At 36.9% G+C, this 22,373-nt stretch overlaps 13 protein-coding genes across 13 annotated transcripts; 8 read left to right on the top strand and 5 right to left on the bottom strand.

Moving 5' to 3' along the window:
* Window positions 1-130: 130 nt before the first annotated feature.
* PRCAT00004358001 (zinc finger CCHC domain-containing protein) lies at window positions 131-808 on the bottom strand (the record flags this gene model as incomplete). Its single annotated transcript, XM_062954349.1, has 1 exon — window positions 131-808. One exon carries the CDS (start codon window positions 806-808, stop codon window positions 131-133), a length of 678 nt encoding a protein of 225 aa, XP_062811060.1.
* Window positions 809-1,123: 315 nt separating this feature from the next.
* On the top strand, window positions 1,124-1,462 carry PRCAT00004357001 (uncharacterized protein; the record flags this gene model as incomplete). Its single annotated transcript, XM_062954348.1, has 1 exon — window positions 1,124-1,462. The coding sequence occupies one exon, from the start codon at window positions 1,124-1,126 to the stop codon at window positions 1,460-1,462; it is 339 nt and encodes a 112-aa protein (XP_062811059.1).
* Window positions 1,463-1,556: 94 nt separating this feature from the next.
* GRS1 (glycine--tRNA ligase) lies at window positions 1,557-3,512 on the bottom strand (the record flags this gene model as incomplete). Its single annotated transcript, XM_062954347.1, has 1 exon — window positions 1,557-3,512. The coding sequence occupies one exon, from the start codon at window positions 3,510-3,512 to the stop codon at window positions 1,557-1,559; it is 1,956 nt and encodes a 651-aa protein (XP_062811058.1).
* Window positions 3,513-4,176: 664 nt separating this feature from the next.
* On the bottom strand, window positions 4,177-5,817 carry PRCAT00004355001 (flavin-containing monooxygenase; the record flags this gene model as incomplete). The annotated part of the gene is made up of 1 exon (XM_062954346.1): window positions 4,177-5,817. The coding sequence occupies one exon, from the start codon at window positions 5,815-5,817 to the stop codon at window positions 4,177-4,179; it is 1,641 nt and encodes a 546-aa protein (XP_062811057.1).
* Window positions 5,818-6,032: 215 nt separating this feature from the next.
* Window positions 6,033-7,877, bottom strand: PRCAT00004354001 (uncharacterized protein; the record flags this gene model as incomplete). The annotated part of the gene is made up of 1 exon (XM_062954345.1): window positions 6,033-7,877. The coding sequence occupies one exon, from the start codon at window positions 7,875-7,877 to the stop codon at window positions 6,033-6,035; it is 1,845 nt and encodes a 614-aa protein (XP_062811056.1).
* Window positions 7,878-8,125: 248 nt separating this feature from the next.
* On the top strand, window positions 8,126-8,851 carry PRCAT00004353001 (mitochondrial 54S ribosomal protein mL67; the record flags this gene model as incomplete). Its single annotated transcript, XM_062954342.1, has 1 exon — window positions 8,126-8,851. One exon carries the CDS (start codon window positions 8,126-8,128, stop codon window positions 8,849-8,851), a length of 726 nt encoding a protein of 241 aa, XP_062811055.1.
* Window positions 8,852-9,351: 500 nt separating this feature from the next.
* On the top strand, window positions 9,352-11,220 carry PRCAT00004352001 (uncharacterized protein; the record flags this gene model as incomplete). The annotated part of the gene is made up of 1 exon (XM_062954341.1): window positions 9,352-11,220. One exon carries the CDS (start codon window positions 9,352-9,354, stop codon window positions 11,218-11,220), a length of 1,869 nt encoding a protein of 622 aa, XP_062811054.1.
* A 237-nt stretch (window positions 11,221-11,457) lies between these two features.
* On the top strand, window positions 11,458-12,801 carry RPT1 (proteasome regulatory particle base subunit; the record flags this gene model as incomplete). Its single annotated transcript, XM_062954340.1, has 1 exon — window positions 11,458-12,801. The coding sequence occupies one exon, from the start codon at window positions 11,458-11,460 to the stop codon at window positions 12,799-12,801; it is 1,344 nt and encodes a 447-aa protein (XP_062811053.1).
* Window positions 12,802-12,884: 83 nt separating this feature from the next.
* On the bottom strand, window positions 12,885-13,466 carry PRCAT00004350001 (DNA-directed RNA polymerase III subunit; the record flags this gene model as incomplete). Its single annotated transcript, XM_062954339.1, has 1 exon — window positions 12,885-13,466. The coding sequence occupies one exon, from the start codon at window positions 13,464-13,466 to the stop codon at window positions 12,885-12,887; it is 582 nt and encodes a 193-aa protein (XP_062811052.1).
* Window positions 13,467-13,605: 139 nt separating this feature from the next.
* On the top strand, window positions 13,606-14,145 carry PRCAT00004349001 (uncharacterized protein; the record flags this gene model as incomplete). The annotated part of the gene is made up of 1 exon (XM_062954338.1): window positions 13,606-14,145. One exon carries the CDS (start codon window positions 13,606-13,608, stop codon window positions 14,143-14,145), a length of 540 nt encoding a protein of 179 aa, XP_062811051.1.
* A 1,186-nt stretch (window positions 14,146-15,331) lies between these two features.
* PRCAT00004348001 (uncharacterized protein) lies at window positions 15,332-17,056 on the top strand (the record flags this gene model as incomplete). The annotated part of the gene is made up of 1 exon (XM_062954337.1): window positions 15,332-17,056. The coding sequence occupies one exon, from the start codon at window positions 15,332-15,334 to the stop codon at window positions 17,054-17,056; it is 1,725 nt and encodes a 574-aa protein (XP_062811050.1).
* A 313-nt stretch (window positions 17,057-17,369) lies between these two features.
* Window positions 17,370-19,562, top strand: PRCAT00004347001 (Zn(II)2Cys6 transcription factor; the record flags this gene model as incomplete). The annotated part of the gene is made up of 1 exon (XM_062954336.1): window positions 17,370-19,562. The coding sequence occupies one exon, from the start codon at window positions 17,370-17,372 to the stop codon at window positions 19,560-19,562; it is 2,193 nt and encodes a 730-aa protein (XP_062811049.1).
* Window positions 19,563-20,480: 918 nt separating this feature from the next.
* PRCAT00004346001 (nucleobase cation symporter-1 family protein) lies at window positions 20,481-22,169 on the top strand (the record flags this gene model as incomplete). Its single annotated transcript, XM_062954335.1, has 1 exon — window positions 20,481-22,169. The coding sequence occupies one exon, from the start codon at window positions 20,481-20,483 to the stop codon at window positions 22,167-22,169; it is 1,689 nt and encodes a 562-aa protein (XP_062811048.1).
* Window positions 22,170-22,373: the final 204 nt, after the last annotated feature.

The following is a 22,373-nucleotide window of genomic DNA, read 5'->3' as shown; positions in this document are numbered from 1 at the left end:
GTAACTTTCCCATTAAGCTCCTCAAACTCGTCGAACCATCTCAAACCTTCATTTTTGGGTGACTTCCCTTCTTTCACTGGGTCTGGTTCATATATGGGCACTGTTCGTAGTTTAACGTCTCTTGCGGACTTTAGTGTTCCCATTGCCTTCTTTCCGGACAATTCCTCTTGTAGTGGCCACTATTGCCACAGCCGTAACACTTAATACTATCAGATCTTTCTTTGTATGCATTTGCGAACGAACTTTTCCTCTTAGTTCCTCTGTTCTCTGCAATTCTTTCTACTGGTGCCGGTATGTCTTCCCGGTTTCTAAGCTTCTTTAGGAACTCTATACATTCAGACCTCGTTTGAACTCCCCGAGTGATACACAGATCACGAGAGTTTGTACTTAGACCTTCTTCAAAAAGCTTGTCTAGGTACCAGTCTTGTTTATCTTCAATAAGATACTCTATTTGTCTGAATTTATCACAGTAGTTCCTGGTCTTTCCGTTTTCTTTAAGACTCTGTAATCTTTTATAGAGAGTCCTATCATACGTCAGGGGAATGAATTCATCCCTAAAAAACTTAAACCATTCTTCTGTCGTTGCGACCATCACTGTCAAAAACTTGTCGTTTTTCCAGTCTGCCGCTTGTTTTACAAGACCACCCAAGAATATATTTACGTAGGCCTTACTCCAGTTACTATTTCCAAACGACTTCAACCCATTATAGACTCTCTCGTGAGTCCTAATAAAGCGTATGGCATCTTCGATGCCGTTACCATCGTAACTTAGCCTATTCACTTCCGCTAAAATCTGATCAGTTTCCATACTAGTTATAGTATTGTTTTGTTTGCAACGCTACCAATTATGAGCTAAGTGTACTTATATAGAATCACTACGTGAATACCTGGTGGTACTACTAAGCACGTTATACTTAACTACTTTCTCTAGCTATTGAACCTTCTGGTTCTTCTACATTTTATATAGTCATCTAATGTGTAATAGCTTTTTGCAACAGTCACCTGACTGTTGTCTCACAAACAAAAAAATTAGGCGGTCCTTTATAAAAAGCCTCAATGGAGCGTTTTTGCAACACCAATATTTTTAAAATGTAACCTGCATTGCTTCTTCTTCAAGTGTATAATGCTAGATTCTGCAAAAATGGACACTGTATATCAGATATCCCTACTATCATTGTATGTCTTCTGTCTTACAGCTCCATTATATTATGCAATTGTGTTGACAAACGTACCACCTGCTGCTTTTACACACAAGAAAGATGCTTCTCCACAGATTTCAATGTTTGATTTTTCAAGACAAATCATAACAAACACCGTTGCATATATACTAATAAAAAGTTCATCGAATAAGAAATTTACCATCATGATTATTATATTTGGACATATAGCTCCAACTTTAAATTTTTGCTTAAAAATAAAAGGAGATCGTAAAGTAGTCATACTGATCAAACTAGAAGAATAAACAAAGGAAAGGACAAAAGAAAAACTACTTGAATGTTGTATTAGCAGTGTATATTTGATATGTATAAAAGATATGATGGATTATAGGTTAGAAATCATGAACTTTGAGACTCGAATGGAGTGAGGCTTGAAGTTCCTTCAGACCATGTAACGGTGTCGCCGATAAGGAGCTTAATAGATTTGATAACTTCATCAACAGACCCACGCACTTGCTTTGTAGAGTCTCTCTCTCTCAAAGTGACAGAATGATCATTAATAGAATCAAAATCGATGGTGATACCAAATGGTGTTCCTAGTTCATCATTTCTAGAATACCTTTTACCAATAGAAGCGGAAGAGTCATCCACTTTAAAAGGAATTTGTTCTTTTCTTAATAAGGAAGAAACTTTCTTAACAATTGGCTGCAATTCTGCATTAGAGGATAATGGAACTAACAATACCTTCGTTGGAGCGACAAGAGGTGGAAGAGATAAGACTGATCTATCTTTGTCTTCTGGTCTTGACCAAAACTGATGTTCGAAAATGGAATAGAGTATACGCCCAATACCAAAAGATGGTTCAATCACATTAGGTGTGAATTCGCGTATGTGTTCCGTTCTTTTGACCTTTTCGATAGTCACAAACTCAGTATCCAACTCAACCTTTTCTGTCATTGATTCGACTTTGAACGCTATTTTTCCTTTATTGTTCAACTCGGAGGCTAAATCTTCTAATTCGCATTGAGTTCTGCTTAATAACCATTTCTCGACGGCGCCAGCATCCTTTCTGAACCTTGGGCCAAATTTCTTTTTAGCAATGTTGACCTCATACTTCTCTACTGTCCTGGGTTCATCCAAAGCCTGCCTAACAACTAATTTTTCATTAGTTTTAGCAGAATGGACAGACAAGTCATAAGCGGATCTGTCGGCACAACCGACACATTCAATCCAACCATATGATGTTTGCAATTCGGCATCCCAACAGTCAGCAGCATAATGTGCCATTTCGTTTGCCAAATGTTGCCTGAACCTCAATCTGTTCGAATCCACACCGATTTTTACAAGGAATAAGTAAATCCTAGCGATAAAGTAACCTAAAGTTTCATTGTCGACCATTCCCGTTCTAACAGCTTCACCCACTGTCATTTCAACCAATTCGTTAGAACCCGATTCTTGAACGTTTTTAGGTAAGAATTTCAACTTGATGTCCTTAATATCGTCGAATTTAGAGTGTGTCTTGTCTTCAGGATCAACGTAGTGCTCAATTTCAGCCATCAAGAACTCACGTACTCTTAATAAGCCAGCTCTGGGAGAAATTTCATTCCTAAATGATTTACCGATTGAAGCGGAGGCGAATGGCATTTTCTCGTTGTTGAAGTCCAACAACTTAGAAAAATTGAGAAACTGGCCCTGAGCAGTCTCTGGCCTCAAGTATCCCTTTAATTGACCGGAAGGCCCAATAGCAGTCTCAAACATCAAATTAAACTCCACGGGTGGTTCCAAAGGACCCCCAGTTGCTGGATTAGTGATATCATATTTTTTCATCAATTCTCCTAATTGTGGCCCTGAGAAACCATCAATTTGTGCTAAAATATTTTCATACTCCTTAACGACTACATCATCCAACTTAACAGTTTTTATCTCCTTAACCTTTTTTTTTCTCTTCTTCTTTTCTTCATCCTCTTTTTCCTCGACTGACTGACCTCTTGCTGCCTTGTCTCCTTTTAACCTCGACTCCAATACCTCTTCCACCAAGTGATCAGCTCTAAATATTTCACCCGTTTTCAAGTCCCTGCACATCCAATCCGCAAACTTATCAACATGGCCCGATGTCTTTAAGACCTCGTGTGGAGTAAGCATTGTGCAGTCTACCTCTAACATGTCTTCTTCCAAAATAAAATGTTTCCTCCATGTATCAACTATATTTGCTTGCAAAGCACATCCTGGTGGACCATAATCATATAATCCAGATACACCACCGTATATATCAAAAGCTGGTGCAAAAAAGAATCTTCTTTTTAAGACCTGCTCTAATGCATCCCTAGAAAATGGAACAGCAGACCTTGTAGACATATTGGCAGCTAAAATAAGAGATCTATTCCTCTTTACAATATTTGAAAGTATCGTTGCGATCTTTTTATAATACGTCTCAAGAGATCTATGAAACTTGATTAAATATGAAGAGGGTGTAGTGAGTCAGTTTCATCGAAAAAAAAATGGTTTCCGTAAGCGGGAAGTACACGACAATATTTTTTAAGTTCTACTGCATATCAATAATATAGTTGCAACTATATTTGCCAAATTTCTCTTGATATTCAATTATCCCTATTTAGGTTCTCTTATATGCTCCATCGACTTCTTGAGAACTGTCATAAAGCTTTTAGGACTTACATAATGTTCTGACTTCAAAGCAGCGAGGGAAAAGAACTCTGCTAGCCAGCTTCATACTTTTTCTTTAATTCTCATTATCGATATCTGCCTAGTCCTGATATTTGCTTGAATTCAAAATATGGAAAAATACGTATTGTAGCTTTTTCTCTTAAACCCTCGAGCATCTACTTTTGATCCACATCATATGTCTGTCAAGTGAATGAGTCTTCAATCACTAGCAATGATTAGAGAATACGTCATTAAGCACCACTTACATTCTCAGAAAAATTTTCAAGATAAACTAATTAATATATGTATACTATATAATAACTCTATAAAGTGTTATTTACTGTAAGCTAATATTTTCTCAGTTTGATTTTGAGTTCGGTTCTACCTGCAAATCTTTCCATTTGGGGTGACTCATCCTCCACCAGTAAGTAATCTGAGAATAAGGATATGCTGTTGAATTGACACCCTTCGAAGAGTACCAAGGAACGCATCCCCCAAATTCTGTTCCAAAAACAGACTTCTTTAATTCTGCTTGAGTATTGCGGAACCATTCGTAGTATATTTCTGGCTTCACTGATATCGATTTGTACTGGCCCGAAAGGACTTTTGAAGCAACCTTACCAAAGAAAGTACATCCATTCTCTATTGCTAAGACAACTGAAGAATGTCCACTGGCGGAATTAGGGCCACCAATGACAAAAAGATTGGGGCAATCTTTTATAAGTACAGTCTCATAGGCAGTTGCACCTTCCTTGTTCCACATATTAACCACGTCGGTACCATTTCTTCCTATGACGACATCATTCGCTATATGCTTTTCAAGGTCATAACCAGTGCATGCTACGATGATATCAGCTTTGATCCTTTGACCATTTTTTAAAACCACGTAGTTCTTTTGGATGTGATCTATTAGCTCGTTGCTGAGATGCAACCTAGGATCATGAAGAGACGGTACATATTTTTTGTCAAAAACCAACCTTTTGCAACCGATTTTATAATCAGGCATAAGCATGCTTTGATATTGCTTGGGACACTTCGATTTCATGTACCTAGTAGATTCTTTGGTGTTGATCCATCTAATGGCTCTAGCGCCAAAGCTTTCTCCTTTGTACAAAGGAAATCTGGACTCTGCTACCGCTGCTATAAGAAAGCTGCAAATAATAAGTCCCAATCGAGAAAACGATAATAGTTTATAAAAGTAATAAATGATTTTGGGAATTGGTGGCATAATGTAATGCTTCGATCTAAATATTTGAGTAATCGAATTAGGCTCATAGCTTTCAAGTAAAGATGGAATAACTTGATTCGCCGAGCATCCATTTCCTACAACAACAACATCTTTTCCTTTGAACGAAACGTCATGATTCCAAACTGCAGAGTGCATATATGTTCCTTCGAACTTGTCAAGGCCAGGTGAATTGAGGTGGCGAGGGTGAACTAACCCGCCTCTACACAGAACAAGAACCTTACACGTATGCTCGATACGTTGACCTGTCTTCACATGCACGCCCGTTAATTTCCATGTTCCATTCTTATCATCATATTCGCTTTTATTGATTGAGATTTGAAATCTGCCGTGGTCCCTTAATTTGTGTTTCTCCACAACTTTTAAAATGTAAGCCTCCATTTCATACTGAGGAGGTTGTAATTCGGACCACGAACTATTGAGTTCATCAAAAAATGAATACCATACCGCAGGAATATCTGATGCACATCCCGGGTATGTATTTGCATACCAAGTACCACCAAAGTTATCGTGCCTTTCGAAAATGACAAAGTCCTCTTCCTTAATGTCCTTCAAACAAGTCATGGCTGTCGCTAAACCAGCAAACCCACCGCCAATTATTGCTACGTTAGAAGTGCTTTTAAGAGTAGGTAAATCTGTACTCGGTTTCTTTTTCTGTATTTCATCTATCAAAACTTCCTTAGCATCATTATACTTTATTCTGAATTTAGCTGGATTGCTATGAGATTCTTTATTTAATGTTACAACTGACATGCTGTTAAATATCTATAAAGTATTAAAAAGTCAAAGGATGCAAATTCGAGCCTCGTTTATATCTTTTTAATTTTTCGCGGGGTATCATGCTGATCGGCATGTGAACAGGGTCTTAAGATTTCCATATGTTTAAACTCGGTAGAGCTCCGAATGAAAAATATTTCGAGAAGCATGATCGCTTCTAGAGAGCGGAGCAGAGCGCGTAGGAGCCTTGCTTATGCGGTCTTATAGAAAGCAGGATTATCTTCGATAAGACTCTCTTCATCTATATCATTGTCCTTGTTCGATGACATGAAGTCCCTTAAAGTCAACAGAATCAAAGTGCAAAGAGATGCAAGTGCAAAGACCTTATCGAACCATTTGTCAATAAATGCAACTTCTTGGATTGCGATTTCCGAATTGGAATTAGAACTTCCTGAAAGAGACAAAATTTTAGATATTTGCTGCGATAAGTTAGAGGGCAAATTTGTCCTAATTAGCAATGCTGTAGAAATCACATAGATACTTAAAAGCTCAGAAATAGCAACGTGCTTTAACCAGTTCTTTGCAAACAGCGGCATTTTCGTCAAAGAGGGAAAAAACCGGCCATAAGACTTCAAAGTAGTCTGAACGTTTGAAAATGAGCAGAGAAATAAACTTCCAGAGAGTATGAAGCTTATTTGATTGATCAATTGGGTCTCAGAAAACGGGACTGTGAAAAAAGACATGACAATTTTTGATAAAGTAACCGCCAATGCATCCTTAGTAGGAGAAGAAGCACTTGCGGGATCTTCATTATCAACACCTTGGCTCAGGTGTGGTGCTTTGCTTTTTACTAACCCTAATAGCATTTTGATAAATAACACGTTCACTACCCTGTAGATACAATATAGTCCAAATAATATATTGAAATTATTTGTAATAATGTTCCTAATTTTGTTTGAATTTGATATTCGCTTCATGTTTGTATCAAAACGACTTAGATTCTTCAATAGATCATCGAAAACGCCTTGTAGCACTAACTTTAAAGACTTGATTTCTTCTTCAAGCTCTTTTTCTTCAACATTAGATTTAGAGAATCCAGAGAAACTTGCAAATGACTGCACTTTATGAAGTAAACTGTCCACTTTTTGTCTATTTGATCCGGCGTTCTTGTAAAGAACACTGTCATAAGATGGGTTCAGGTGATTGTAGACAGTACCACTATTAATTGACTGGAGTTTATTTAGCTCCCTAATCCTCTTTGATAAAAGTGAATTTGTATGGTTTAATGATTGTATGTTATTATTGATGTCTAACTCGCTAATTTCTTTCGATTTATACTTATTTCTTTTACCGCTTATTATGTTACTTATCGCGTTTGTAAAACCAAAAAGCCGATAAGGTGTCGAAGTAGAACCAATTCCAGACAATATTGCTAATGTTGTTATGCCAGAAATAGATATCTCGTTAACCTTGATTTCGATCAATGATCTCGGATTAATAGTAACTGGATTTGGTATGAATGATTTTGATAGGTCACCAAATTTATGCAAAACATAGAGCCACAAGATGAAAAAGGCCGATGTTATCACAATTTGCATCCTTTGTGTAGGATATAAATCATGATTTATCAACGCGCTTATAATTATGTACGGCTGGATAAATGTAATGAAAAAAATTAGCAAGTCAATCGTGATTTGAAACATCAATAGTCTAGACTCTTCGTAAGCGAATTCCGTGAGCTCACACATCATCAAAATTATTAATTGAATACTCAATGATATTGAGAAACTGAATATAAATTTCACAACTATAGTCTTCTTACATTCCGAATCCTGTAATCCTCGGGGAGCTCTTTCATGATACCCATAGTCTTCTTTCTCATCTTCGAGAATCGCTTCAACTAAATGAGTACCATACTTTTTATTGAACTCTTTATTGATATAATCGTTGATATGAGCAATCCTGACATCCATCTGACTAGAATACGAATGTATTAATTTATGATCGAAAATACAGGTATATGTCCAAGCGAATAGTGAGATAAAGGATACAATGAAAGGCATGGTACCAAAGAGAATTTTAAGAAAATTCGTCATTTCGTGTGATTCCTAGTCTTAACATGCTATCCTCATCAAAGGTGCTAATAATATATGAGATTTTTCTGTTCCACTGTCGATAAGTATTGATGTTTAATCAGGTGATGGATCGCATGCCTGAGCCCAGTGGTTTTGGTTTTTGTGTCCGTTTTAAAAATAATGAACCATAAATTTTTCAAGCATGGATGTTAGCAGGGCAATTTTAGCTCACTCTTGAAAGTAAACAAGTTTCATCACCTTCTTCAAAAATGCCAATAATGCGTATGAGAGCTGAAAAGAAGATGCGCAAGCATCTTCTTGAGCAACTCAAAGCTAGAAAGATCCTTGGTGCTAGAATAGCCAAAGGCGAGAAGACTGAAAAAGATTTGATCAGTTTAAATATGGCACCACAAGTTTTTTTATTCAAAAATCTATTCAGTGGCCAAGTATTATATTCTCAGGTACCAGCATATCATCAAGATCAAATTGATATGCAATTTTTGAGACCTAATTGGGAGAACAGGAAACCTAGCCGAAGAAATGATCTTTGGAGAATTATGTGTGTGGCTAATTTCAGCTCTTATGAGTATGCTGTAGCTGCTTACAATGGATTAGTACAATTACGTAAAGTTAGGGATACAATTAAGCAGAAGGATGCTAAACTGATGAGAAAAAAGAATGATGAAGGTAATACATGGTATTCAGGACAATACCGACCAACGTATTCTCAGGAGGCCGTTGCCGACTTGTCACATGTTATAGAAGAGTTTGAATTGGAGAATACAATTTTGCACTGGGAAAATTTATGGAGAAAAGGAGATGACGAACACTGGAGACCAGATTTGGTTTTGCACGAAACGCTTCCTCCTTTTGATCCGAGGCAACAAACTATCCTCCTCGATGACCTTAGAGCAAAAGCTGTAGAAGAGTTTTCTAAGTTAAGAGAATCCATTGAAGCTCAAAAACTAGCTGAATCAAACGCTCAACTCACTTAGTTTCATAGTTCTCTCCTTTCTCTTTAGAGCTGGCAGTTGTCTTAATTTACTAGGGAGCTTTTCAAGGATCCAGTATTTTGAAGTGACATACTCATATTTGCTAGAAGTCTAAATTGCTGTATATAGATAACATAATCACGTGCCTTCCTAAATAGGCTACAGTCCGCTTTTTCATTGGATTCAATAAAGTAAAGACCGCAAAGTTTGCCTTATTCATACCGAGCAGGGCGGCCACATCAAGAATACAACTATTCGTCTCTGAAGATTCAATATAGATCATTATAGTTGTATTGCTTCTAGAATAAGTATCCTTCAGATAGTATAAGATTATCAAGAACAAGGTCAAAGCCAAGTATCTTGGGTTTTGTTTTAAATTTTTTTTTTCTTGAAGGAGAACGTTGATCCATTCAAACAACTAAATAACTACAGTGTTGCTTGATCCTAGCTGTCTGCATTTCTGTTATTATTTCATTTTTTAAGTTCATTTGAAACTTGATATCATGGATGTGTACTATAGGAAGCTGATGGGCAATGGAACTGTTACTAGCAAATTCAGACTAGGCACATCTGCTAGTAATCCCCGGAGCCCCTCAGGTACTCCGTCTTTATCTCAGAAAGGGAGAAATGAAAAGACATCAGTCGAATCGTATGTTGAAGTCTTGCCTCAGAAGAACTCTGTCGAGTCACCGAGTACACACCACCCAAATAATTGCGTACGATGTTATCGTTTAAAGAAGAAATGCTCACGATCCTATCCCAGATGCTTGAATTGTTTGAAATCGGGCTCTGTTTGTGATTATGTCGAAAGAAACAATAAAAGAACGAAGCGTGACCAGAAGCTTGCTCAGTTACAAGAGCAAGGGTCTCAAGGAGTCACCAAGACTAATTCACCTGTACTGAATATCGGCAAAGATGTGAAAATGGATACTTCTTATCACAAACCGGTGTCCATAAGCTCAATGCTTTTAAAGGATATGAATGAAGAAAACGTGAGGATTAATAGAACAAAGGTTTCTGGAGAACAATCTATAGAACTTCTTGCATTGAAATCAACGGAACTGACTTCTATGAATAACCCAAAAGAAGAATTTATGACAATGAAACCTATAGAAGACGAAGAATTACCAATGATTTTTATCTCTAATTATTTTTCAAACTATGAGCATCGATATCCATTTATTAACAAAAAGTTGTTCTTGGAAGAATTCAAAAAGATTGATTTTAAAAATGAGGCGATCATAACATTGGAAGTTTATTTGATAATGAGTATTGGCTGTTTGATTTATGATTCCGGAAAGGAAAATCGACTCTTTGATTCGTATTTTAGTGAGAAGGTCATCAGAGCGAGCCTTGAAGTCTTGAATTATAATATAAATAGTACGACAGAAGATGACTTGGAAAATATGAAAATACTACTTTTACTCACTATATACAGCTTGAATGTTTCAAATGAAAGTCTATGTTGGAGTTTGGTAGGAATTTTGGATCGTCTTGTTATCAAATTGGATCTTTTCAAAAACAGTTCTACAGTAATAAAAGAGAGAATCTTTTGGTCAACTTATATCCAAGATAAGGAATTGAGTCTTTTGCTAGGCAGGCCGAGTCAGCTTCCTAATGATTCGTTCATCGGCTTAAGTCCAGTGCTATCATCAGTCTTTTACGAAGGTGAAGAAATCGGCATTATCAATCAAATAGTGAAGTTTTCTCAACTTCAAAGCTCTCTATTAACCCTCAAGTTTACTGTCACTTCATTAAGTGATGAGATAAAGAGTGAGCAATTAAAAGAATACTCAAGAAAAATCGAAAATTGGCGCATTGAAACGAGTTCGGTAATTCAGAAAACGATATCCCAAACTGTTTTCTTGAAGGATCACATCACGTTTATCAACATGGACTATTTTTATCTCCTTATTGAATTAGATCAATTATCCTCGACTGAATCGTTTCAATTCACCCTTCAATTTCTTTCTAATTCTTTTACGTTGCTTCTTAATGACAATTCAAAGACAAACATAGAAATATCATTGAATAATTTGTACTGGTACAAGAAATTATTCAATGTTATCCTTTTCAATCTTGATTCCTTAGATGGTATCATAACAGTATGTTCTTCTGAGCAAAATTCAGTTGAGTTGACCTTAAAATTTGGCGAATGCTATGGAAACTTACAACTAATTGTTAATATTATGAGATATGCTCAATCTAGATCCCGGGGTTTTCAAGAAAGAGTCATAGAGAGTTCTGATTTACTTGAAGATCTAAATAAGTCATGCTCTGCTGTTAATATTTCTGAAACTAGTGCGGAAGAGAAATCTGCATTATCAAGAGAAATATCGAACTTGAGAAACCACATGAGAAGAATACTCTAAATTCTCGAAAACTGTTCATATTTTAAGCTCAGCATGCGTTCATAAACTTATGAATATCTAACTATATCCTCACGTTTTGTAGCACCCGTCAGCTTCTAAGTCTTGTAGTGATTAAATAGTAGTGTGTGTACCCATTTTTGTATTTCAATGAGGGCAAAATTCACTATCGCCACTGATTTGACTAGCGTTTGTTCTACTCTCAATATACTGTTTTGACATTTGAACATAGAATTTAATATGCCACCGAAAGCAGATTGGGATAAGTATGTGGCTCCAGATGAAGAGGATGATAAGTCTCAAGAAAAAATAGTCCCTTTAAGTGAAGGCGATATTCATGTTTTGAAGACTTATGGAGCTGCACCATATGCGTCGTCTTTGAAGCACATAGAAAAAGACTTGAAAGACATTGAAGAGCGAATAAAGGAAAGCATTGGGATTAAAGAGAGTGACACTGGATTGGCGCCTCCACATTTGTGGGATGTTATGGGAGACAAGCAAAGAATGTCAGAAGAACAGCCATTACAAGTTGCTCGGTGTACTAAGATCATAGAAGCAACGAATCCCAACCCTGTAGCTGGTGCACTTCAAAATGCTGATAATAAATCAAAATATGTGATTAATATAAAGCAAATTGCGAAGTTTGTGGTAGCATTAGGTGAAAGAGTTTCACCGACCGATATTGAAGAGGGTATGAGGGTTGGTGTCGACAGGCAAAAGTATGAAATTCAATTGCCATTACCTCCTCGTATTGATCCTTCGGTTTCTATGATGACTGTTGAAGAGAAACCAGATATTACATATAGTGATGTCGGAGGTTGTAAAGAACAAATTGAAAAATTGAGAGAAGTGGTCGAATTACCATTGTTGTCCCCAGAGAGGTTTGTGAAGTTGGGTATTGATCCACCTAAAGGAATATTACTTTATGGGCCACCAGGAACCGGTAAAACATTATGTGCGAGAGCTGTAGCAAATAGAACGGATGCAACTTTTATCAGGGTAATTGGGTCAGAATTAGTACAAAAATATGTTGGTGAAGGTGCTAGAATGGTGAGAGAGTTGTTTGAAATGGCCCGAACCAAAAAGGCTTGTATTATATTTTTTGATGAAGTTGACGCAATTGGCGGTGCAAGATTTGACGATGGGGCTGGCGGCGATAACGAAGTTCAAAGAACAATGTTGGAGTTGATTACGCAATTAGATGGTTTTGATCCAAGAGGAAATATCAAAGTTATGTTTGCTACAAATAGACCCAACACTTTGGATCCTGCGCTATTGAGACCAGGGAGAATTGATCGTAAGGTTGAATTCTCGTTACCTGATTTGGAAGGAAGAGCTAATATCTTTAGAATCCATTCTAAGACAATGAGCTGCGAGAAAGACATCAGATGGGAATTGATTTCCAGGTTATGCCCAAATGCAACCGGAGCAGAATTGAGATCTGTCTGTACTGAAGCAGGTATGTTTGCTATAAGAGCTAGAAGGAAAGTTGCAAATGAGAAAGATTTTTTGAAGGCTGTAGATAAAGTCATTAAGGGCAACTTGAAATTTAGTTCCACCAGTCAATATATGCAATATAACTAATTTTTTATGTTAATTTATATACATAAGAAATAGAAATTATTATTATAGTATCTTTTATATTTATGTAATGCAGCGGTCTTAACTTATTCCCACCAAGTAACACATCCCATTCCATCTGTTTGGCACGATGCTAACAATGCATAGGAAGGAGGTCTTTCGGAATTATCTTCATCTTCTTCATTTGCCTTTGGTTTAATATTGACAAATATCTCCTCCTCTACTCTGAATCTAATCTTTTCGTTTATATCAATGAATAATTCTGCTTCCTCGTCAGGCTGCCATACCCATGCCTTTTCTGCCTCTCTAAAGACACAGTTCTCGAATAAATAGTTCTTTGGGACGAATATCTCGTCGAAAAAGTCTAACTTGACCTTTATACCCTCAGGAGTACAATCTGAAACCCATCCAATTAGAACTTCTCCAACGAAAGGCTTCCATATTACACACCTAAACCGTGTTTCCACGTAAGCAGCGCCATCACCTGGTTTGAGTAAACCCTCCTTTATTTCTAATACGTCCCATATTGATATTGCAAGGCCCAAATCATTTACTACCTTATTGGAGTATTTCTTGCTTAATTCATTTATTATCGATTCTCTTGTCGGAAGATTGAACGTACTAGGAGGGATACGAACTAAATCTGATAATTCTGAAAGAATAAACATTTGCTCTTTAAAGAGTACCCTGTTCCCTAAGGTAATTATATATTCATTATTTTACATCGAGATTAAAAATTGCATCTCATCGAACATAAAGTTCGACTTCGGTTGTGTGACTGAGGAGAGAAGTCATCGGATAAAGTATATGAAGGGTAGCGAAAGGAAGTCATCCAACAACGGTATACACAAGCCTCATCATTCCTCAAAGTCTTCTGATAGACGTGTTGCCGGGGGTAGGAAGCCCGTGAGTTACTTACATAGTGTAATATCTGGAACAGTAGCTGCACTGCCAACACAAATTTCGTCGACTAACATCCACCAAGTTCACAATGATGAATCTAAAACCGTAAAGAGGACTTCTGGTAGTAAATCCTGGGAAGATTCTTCCCTTTTGGAGTGGAATCCCAAGCATTTTAGGCTCTTCGTAGGGAACCTTGGTGATGATGCAAATGATAGCTTATTATTTAACTCATTCAAAAAGTACCAAACAATATCTAAAGTTAAAGTTCCTATCGACAAGAAGACTGGCAAGAATAAAGGATATGGTTTTGTAGCTTTTGAAAGCTCTGATGATTATTTCAAAGCATTTAAAGAAATGAATGGAAAGTATATTGGTCAACATCCAGTTCAATTAAAGAGAGCTGAGACTAACATAAAGGCTACAAAGAAGCATAAGAGGAAATGACGTTGGTGCTGTGTAGGTATCAAAGTCTCGAATTGTATATATCGTTTTTATGCACTGGCGTATTAAAGGAAAACTCTTGGACTCCTCAATTTAGATGTATGCGCAATCGAATGTTCAAAATTGCCTAGCGCTGCTTCTATTGACAGTGGTTAACTGGTTCAAGTTCCTGGTGAAGAATCATCTGAATTGAAAAGGAAGCGTCCTCTTGGAGCTAATCCTGACAATTCTTATTTTGATTCTTTTTCCTACTGGATGATCCTATATTTTCCATGACTCAACTAGGGATTTCAAGGTTTCTTGACCGAAACGACACTTCTTCAAATTGATTATTTTAAGAATATTATAAATTACTGAAATTAAAAAGTGAAATCTTCAGAGAAGAAGCGTGCGTACATCCCGCAAGGCTCTCCTCATGACATATATAACTATCCCGCATATGATATTAATGAAATATATTTGAATAGAAATAAATGTGACAGCTATCGGTTAGTATGGAACACTGCAGAAGATAAAAGCGTCCACAAACTATCCATTTTTTTGCCTCTATTTTCATGTTTCTTAGGCAATATTGAAGACTGAAAATTGCCTGGCTCACTGTACAAGATTCTACGCTTTTATTTTATAAAAAAAATAAAAAAAAGCCTACTAAATAGTGCTTTTAAGAATTATTTTTCAATTTGTAAGTATACTTCTTTGAGTTGGGCTATCTGACCTGACTAAAAGATTTACGTTGAACATTTTCTTCTATTGGTATCAATAAGCCCCATGGCTCTCTATTTTCTCAGCTAAAAGTTAACTTCTAGATGTGCTTCCTTTCACAAAAGGAACCTGAAATAGTAGATACCGTTCCCGCTTTCAAATAACTAAAGTCCAGTTTTTTCTTAGCTCTTTGCTAGTGGCTTTAATAAGTTTTAACTGTTTTCATTGGCTTGAACTTTGTTTTTTAAAAAAATGTGGCTGCTATTTTATCTTTTGTTGAATACTGTCTTGTGAAAATCATTTTCCCCTGATGCCTATTTGCGCTCGCTCGTTCGTTGCATAAATGTGGCTCTCGAAATCGTCAAATTTTGCAATAATTATGAAGCGTTCATAATTAGATATTATATCTGGCTCACAAAGGTCTATTATATAAAACATATTAATGTAACCTCCAATTGCATTATTTTAACATTATATTATCTTCAGCATGACACAGAAAGATAAACGTCCTAATTTTTTAATCATAGTCGCAGATGACTTAGGCTTTACTGATTTAGGGTCATTCGGTAGTGAGATCAAAACCCCGAACTTGGATCGATTGAGTCTTGGGTGGAACAAAAATGGTACAGGAGCTAGATTTACTGATTTCCACACGGCTCCAGCTTGTTCTCCAACTAGATCAATGTTGTTTTCAGGTACAGATAATCACATTGCTGGTGTTGGACAGATGGCTGAATTTATAAGAGGTAATCCCTTGGTATTTGAAAAATTAAATGGTAAACCAGGCTATGAGGGTTATTTAAATGACCGAGTAGCTCCATTACCAGAGATTTTGAAGGACAACGGGTACTATACTTGGATCACTGGCAAATGGCATTTGGGTTTATTAAAGGACCAGTGGCCAATTCAAAGAGGTTTCGAAAAATCCTACACTTTACTTCCGGGAGCAGGTAGTCACTTCAAATACTTTCCTAATTTGAACGAAAAAAATACATTTTTGCCAGCTTTGTTTTGTGAGGATGACAGAGAGGTGGATCCTGAGAAAGAGATTCCAGAGGATTTTTACTCAACAAACTTTTATACGGACAAAGGAATTAGCTATATAAGCGATGATGAAGTGAGAGGTGATAGACCTTTCTTTGGATGTTTGACCTATACAGCTCCACATTGGCCTTTCCAAGCTCCAGCATCTAGAGTTGAGAAATACCGTGGAAAATACAATAAGGGCCCTGAGGAGTTAAGAAATTCGAGGTTAGCTGAAGCTTTTAGAAAAGAAATTATACCTGAAGGCGTTGATCCTCACAAAATGACTACTCACAAGACTAAGAGATGGCAAGAGCTAAATGATGATGAACGTAAGTATGAAGAAAGAATAATGGAAACATATGCTGCCATGGTAGAAATCTTGGATGAAAATATTGGCAGAGTAATCAGACTGCTAGAAGAAAGGGACGAGTTGGAGCACACATTCATATTATTCATGTCTGATAACGGTGCTGATGGAATGATACATGAGGCATTGCCGTTGGGTGCAACTAACGTTATTCAATCAATAAAGAATAATTACAACAATTCCTATGAGAATATTGGAAAAAAAGATTCTTTTGTCTATTACAATGACCAATGGGCGCAAGCGGCCACTGCTCCATGGTTTAAGTTTAAGGCTTGGGCCTCCGAAGGCGGTATACGCTGTCCTTTAATTGTTCATTATCCTCCTCTTTTGCAACCTTTGACAGATGGCAATAACCGAATCCATAACACGTTTATTACCGTTATGGATATTCTTCCCACTGTATTGGAATTGGCACATGTCAAACATCCTGGAGAGCTCTATAAATCAAGGCGTGTGGTAAAGCCTAAAGGAGCTTCCTGGGTTAGCTATTTACGTGGAGACTCCCAGGAGGTGCACGATGAGAATACAGTTACCGGTTGGGAGCTTTTCGGTCAGCAAGCTATTAGAAAGGGAAACTACAAGGCTCTTTTCGTACCTAAGCCTTTCGGAGCTGGTAAATGGGAGCTATTCAACATTAGGACGGACCCGGGTGAAACCAAGAACGTTGCCGCAGAGTATGGCGAAGTACTTGAGGACTTGTTGCATCACTGGACAAACTATGTAGCTGAAACCGGAATGATAGAGATAGGTCCTGAGTACGATACACTTTTAGGAAATGGAACTCCTATTCCTAAACTTGAGTATCGCGATTGTTTCTAATTTTGCAATCGTAAAGTCCTCATATTACCTGGTCACATAATCTTGTTCTATGACCTTCATGAAAATTAAAATAGGGGGATCGACTCTCTGGTATTCCACTTTGTAAAATTTTAAATAAAAACTTTTGGTTTTCATATGGCAATATTGGGCGGATCGATACTACAATTAGCAGTATCATTTCTAATAAAATTCTAGTTAATCAGTCGCTATCATATTATTTGATGTAATACACGACTTAGATAGTTCTCTTCATAAAGATAAATACTGATCACATTTTTGAAGATTCATAGATTCACCCGATGTAAGGTCTGAAATGAATAAGATCTCATCGAGTTTAGATATAGAAAGGAAAAAAAAGAGAGGCTGTTATAGCAAGAACGGATGTAGAGAATGCAAAAGGAGAAAAATTAAATGTGATGAAGGGAAACCTCAATGTTGGCAATGTGAACGATTACGAAAGACATGTACATATCCTGGTATTGGCGAGAAGGTTATGAGAGTATCTAGAAGAGAAATGATGGAACCATCTCAAGTCCAAGTGGCATCGTTACAAGAGAAAGGGGGTATTGAAATATATAGTATCAATGATGTTCGACTATCACAATCCATGGAGAGAAATTTTGCTTCCTCACTCAATGGAAGTCGAGAAGCCGCAGTAGCACCCCAAGAGGACACTAACATGATATACCCGTCGCCTACTTCAATCCTGAAGCTCTTGAATGATAGCCAAATACTGGTCTCTCAAAATCATTATAATTCTGATCATCCCAATCAAAACCTGTCCCCCTCTGATTCATTGAAGTCAAATAATTCTTCAAGTAGAAAAAATCACTCGAGTCACCTATCATCATTTTCATCAAATAGGGAGGATCTGTCGATCTTTGGCGATAAAAGCACACATAATGTTGAGAAGGAGACAACCAAAAGTGTCGATTCCGAACTCTTTCAAGATATTAATCAGGAAGATCTAACCTTACTCGCTTCAGACTTAAATAGCATTGTCAACAATATGATGCCAAAATCGCACTTTGAGGACCGCAGTGCAGAAGATAGTTTTATTGACGACCTTTTTCTGAATGAAGACGAAGCCCTGAATTCCCACAACGATTCTCCTCCTACAAAAAATCTTGATCGACATGGTGAAGAGAAGGTCCTAGTCAGAAATATTCCTTTTGATTACATCAAAGTCAAGATGAACCACGAAAAGTTATATCTCGAAGAATTTTTCAATGATTTTGCAAATATTATATTACCATTTAATTCGTATGACCAAAACTTAAATTGCTATTTCAACCCAGCTAGAGATATTTTGCTCGATTGTGCCTCTCGTGAGTCTTTTCTTTTAGCTGCCGTTTTAGCTCAAGGTGCAAAGACGTGTTATAAGAAAAATCTTTTGCCAGAAGATGAAGAGGCGTCTTGCAAATACCTTTCTAGATGCCTAAAGCTTTTGGAGCCAGCTATTTTGAAGAGCCACAAAATGAATGATCCAAGTATTTTGACTTCAAATATAGAGACAGTGCTCCTTACTGTATTGCTTTTAACGTCATCAAACGCATCCAATAAGAATCAAGACTGGCGACCACATTTAAGGGGCGCCAAGGATATTTTATTGAAGCATTCTTCCTCGAAATATGAGAGGTACTCAAAATTGAAAGATTCGAAGGTGTTAGTATTTTGCAAGTTTTGGTTTATATCACTCGAAATTTTAGCTGGCCTTAGTTCGAAGCGCGGAGGAACCCTCAAAACTGAAGAGGAATTAGATCTAATACTCAACCCAGGTAGTCTGAATGAGATCAGAGTTCTAAAAGAACTTGGACTTATGAAAGACAATGGCTTTAATTTGCTATGTGGGTTCCATGGCTCGTGTGTTACCCATTTGAGGGATTTGATAAAATTATTAAACAAAGCCAGAAACGAAAGAGAGAGGTACATTCCTGATACGTTTCAGTGTCTTCGACTTCTATCAGAATTTTATAAGCAAGCTGAAATCACTTTCATTCAGGCAGGTGGGATCGTTAAACTCTCTGAATTTCAGAATGGTAACCTTCCAAAGGGGCAGTTGCTTGATATTACGATTTTGGATAATGAGAAATATGTTATTAGCTGGATGGATACGTCACATTTATCGTACGTATTGGCGTCTATTATTACGATATTCAGTAAAGGTTTTCAAATGAGTTATGACTCGCCTCATGTACAGGCTGTGAGCTCAAAGCTAGTCTCTTTAATTTCATTTTTGGAAAAGATCCAAGACACACCGCTGTTCATAAAGAGCTCCATGATCATCATACAATGGCCAATGTTCGTTGCAGGTATGAATTGCATAAATGAAGATCAAAAATTCTTAATTATGAAACTTTTTAGGTTATCCGCTCAAATCGGATCAGAAAGTGCTATTCATGCATTGAAAATGATGAACAGGGCCTGGAAAATACATTCAAGTACCTCCTGTCATAAAGAAGAGTCTGATGCAATTGATGACGATATTGACATCGTTACGTACTAATGAATTTTTTTTTCCTAGGAAATATTAAGAATTTCAAGCTTTCATTTGCGGCAGATTAATATCAGATAAGTCTCTATACATATGCAAAGGCTTTTTCATATACACATTACAGTATGTGTGATTCTTCAAAAGGCAAGTTCAGGAGAGAAAGATATATGCTAAAATTGTCAAACATTCACCGTGGCTCCAAATTTCAACCAAGAAAGTAGGATCATGTCTTTTTAGTTCTTTGAATTAATTGCATCTATTTCACATGCCTACAGTTAATAGCAAAATTTTATGGAATTATTATTTGCCATGTTTATCTTGATTTATTTCCCTCTATCATATATTATGTAGTTGCTATGAATACGTAGCTAACTTTGCTAAGATATAACTTAACATGCGCTATAAAGTAACTGTTCCTGTGTGCCTATGTTTTCACTCCCATGGATTTCTGGAATTGGCCAATCTTTTCAAGAAAAAAAAAAATGCAGCCATCACAAGAGCAGCAAAGAAGCACCCTTAGCTCTTGTGTTAAAGGAAAATATCATTTTAAGTTCTGGAGACTGAATTTTATCATTGGGGGTTAATTTAAGTCCTCCTTTTTCAGTTTCCATGTAAGGTGTTGTCTTTTCGAATTAGTGTAATATATATTATTATGAGATCTACGTTTTTTTGCTCATATAAACGAGATTACGATAACTTTTTTTGCGCGAGCGCAATTTTTTAAGGCGCAAATCTCTATGTTTTTTCTAATCTACTCGCAAACTGCTTACAGACAATCTGCAGTATAGATTGTCGATAGCATTATCTAAGATTTCCTTCGGAACTTTAGCAGATAAAAAGATTCTAACGGATGAAGACACATATATAAATATATATATGGATACAACAATTATGCTATCCCCTTAACCTCTATTTCCCCAGCATTATCATATGACTACAGGAGATATTTTTTCTAGACTAGCACTCGCTCTTGAGGTCCCTCATGAAGGGCATGTTGAGCCTTCGATTCTTGAAAACCCGGATTTAGAACCAATGCTGCCATCAAGGAGAACATGGGGATTCTGGTCTTTTTTTGGTTATTGGGCAGTGCCTAATATCACCATTTGGACGTGGTCTACTGGTAGTGCAATGCTAGCTTTAGGGTTGAACATTCAGCACACCATGGGAGCTTTAACAATTGGAAACATAATTATTATCGTCTATACTTGTTTAAATTCAACAATGGGCGCAAAATACCACATTGGCTATACTGTATGTCAGAGAATCATTTTTGGGATATATGGCTCTGGAATTGGGATAGTAATTAGAATTATATTGTCAATTGTATTTTATGGATCTCAAAGCTGGTTGGGACTAGGATTGGTTGTCGCTTTTTCGAGTTTTAGTGAGAATTTTCTAAACATGAAAAATACATTCCCAGAGAGTGTTGCAATGACTACGAGAGACTTCATTGGCTTTCTTTGTTTTCAAATAATCCAACTATTCTTCTATTTCATGAAGCCAGAAAAAATGGATCGATACGTTAATGTATCTTGTCTTTTCGCAGGTATATCTTTTGTTGCGATATTCGCAACTTGTTTAGCAAAAAATGGTGGTCCAGGAACAGTTTACTACGAGAAGGTTACTTTAAGCAAGGCAAAAACTGGCTGGATGTGGCTTTACTCGATGACTATCTGGTATGGTGCCTTATCTCCAGATGTCACAAATCAGAGCGATTTTTCAAGATTCGCTTCGTCGAAGAAAAAAATGTACCTAGGAATTGTTGTCTCTGTTTTAACAAGTGGCACGTTGGTTCCACTTTTTGGGCTCATATGTGCATCAGCTACCAAGGATCTCTATGGGAGTGAGTTATGGTTACCAACCGACATTGTGTTACGCTGGCTCGATGAAAATTACTCATCAGGACTAAGAGCAGCGGCTTTTTTTCTTGGTCTTGCATTTGCATCTTCACAGCTCACCTTCAATGTTTTAGCTAATGGATTTGCAGGTGGAATGGATTTATCAGGAATAAGCCCGAAGTATATTAATATTCGTAGAGGTGCTATTATAACTGCATTGCTCTCATGGGTTGTGCAGCCATGGAAGTTCTATAATACCTCGTCTGTTTTCATAAGCGTCATGAGCTCTTTTGGAGTTATTGTGACCCCTATCATTTCAATATTGATTGCAGACTTCAGTGTTATTAGAAGATCGGTTATACCGTTGCAAGATCTATATAGCACATCTCCTTCGGGAACATTCTATTTCACAAAAGGTTTTAATTTTAGGGCGATCTCGGTCTGGCTAGCAGGAGTAGTTCCAGGCATCCCGGCCCTAATTGCAAGTGTTCAAAACACCAATATTCCTGTTGGTTTGAGTAACTTTTTCTATGGAAACATTGTATTCGCTTTCTTCTGTCCATTTGTTTTGTATATCATTGTTTGCAAAGTATTTCCTCCAGGCAATCTAGGTGTTAGTGACAAGGAAGACTACTTTAATGCTTTCACTCCAAAAGAGCGTGAAGAGTTGGAAATGGATCCATCCGAGGTAATCGAAGGAATTGAAGAAGAAAAGGAGAACGTTGATTTAAACTCTTCTCTTAAGAAACAAGACGTCAATAATGTGATATATGAGGTTTAATTGAGGAAATTATTTACTTTCTGTGCTTTTTTAATTTCATTCTCGGATTTTGTTGGGACATTAGTATGTATTAGATTATCATTATATGGGATATATATAGAATTAAGATAAAATTGCAAAAATCGCAAAAGTCGTTAAAATCTCTTTTCACCTTGCGCTTCTTTTTTAAAAAAAGTATAATATGAAATAAGGATATGTAACTTA

This window comes from Priceomyces carsonii, assembly GCF_900007245.1.
Source record: "Priceomyces carsonii strain CBS4050 genome assembly, scaffold: Debaryomyces_carsonii_scaffold_5, whole genome shotgun sequence".
Classification (NCBI taxonomy): domain Eukaryota; kingdom Fungi; phylum Ascomycota; class Pichiomycetes; order Serinales; family Debaryomycetaceae; genus Priceomyces; species Priceomyces carsonii.
Note: the sequence above shows the minus strand (reverse complement) of the source record. Positions and strands in the feature narration are given on the sequence as shown.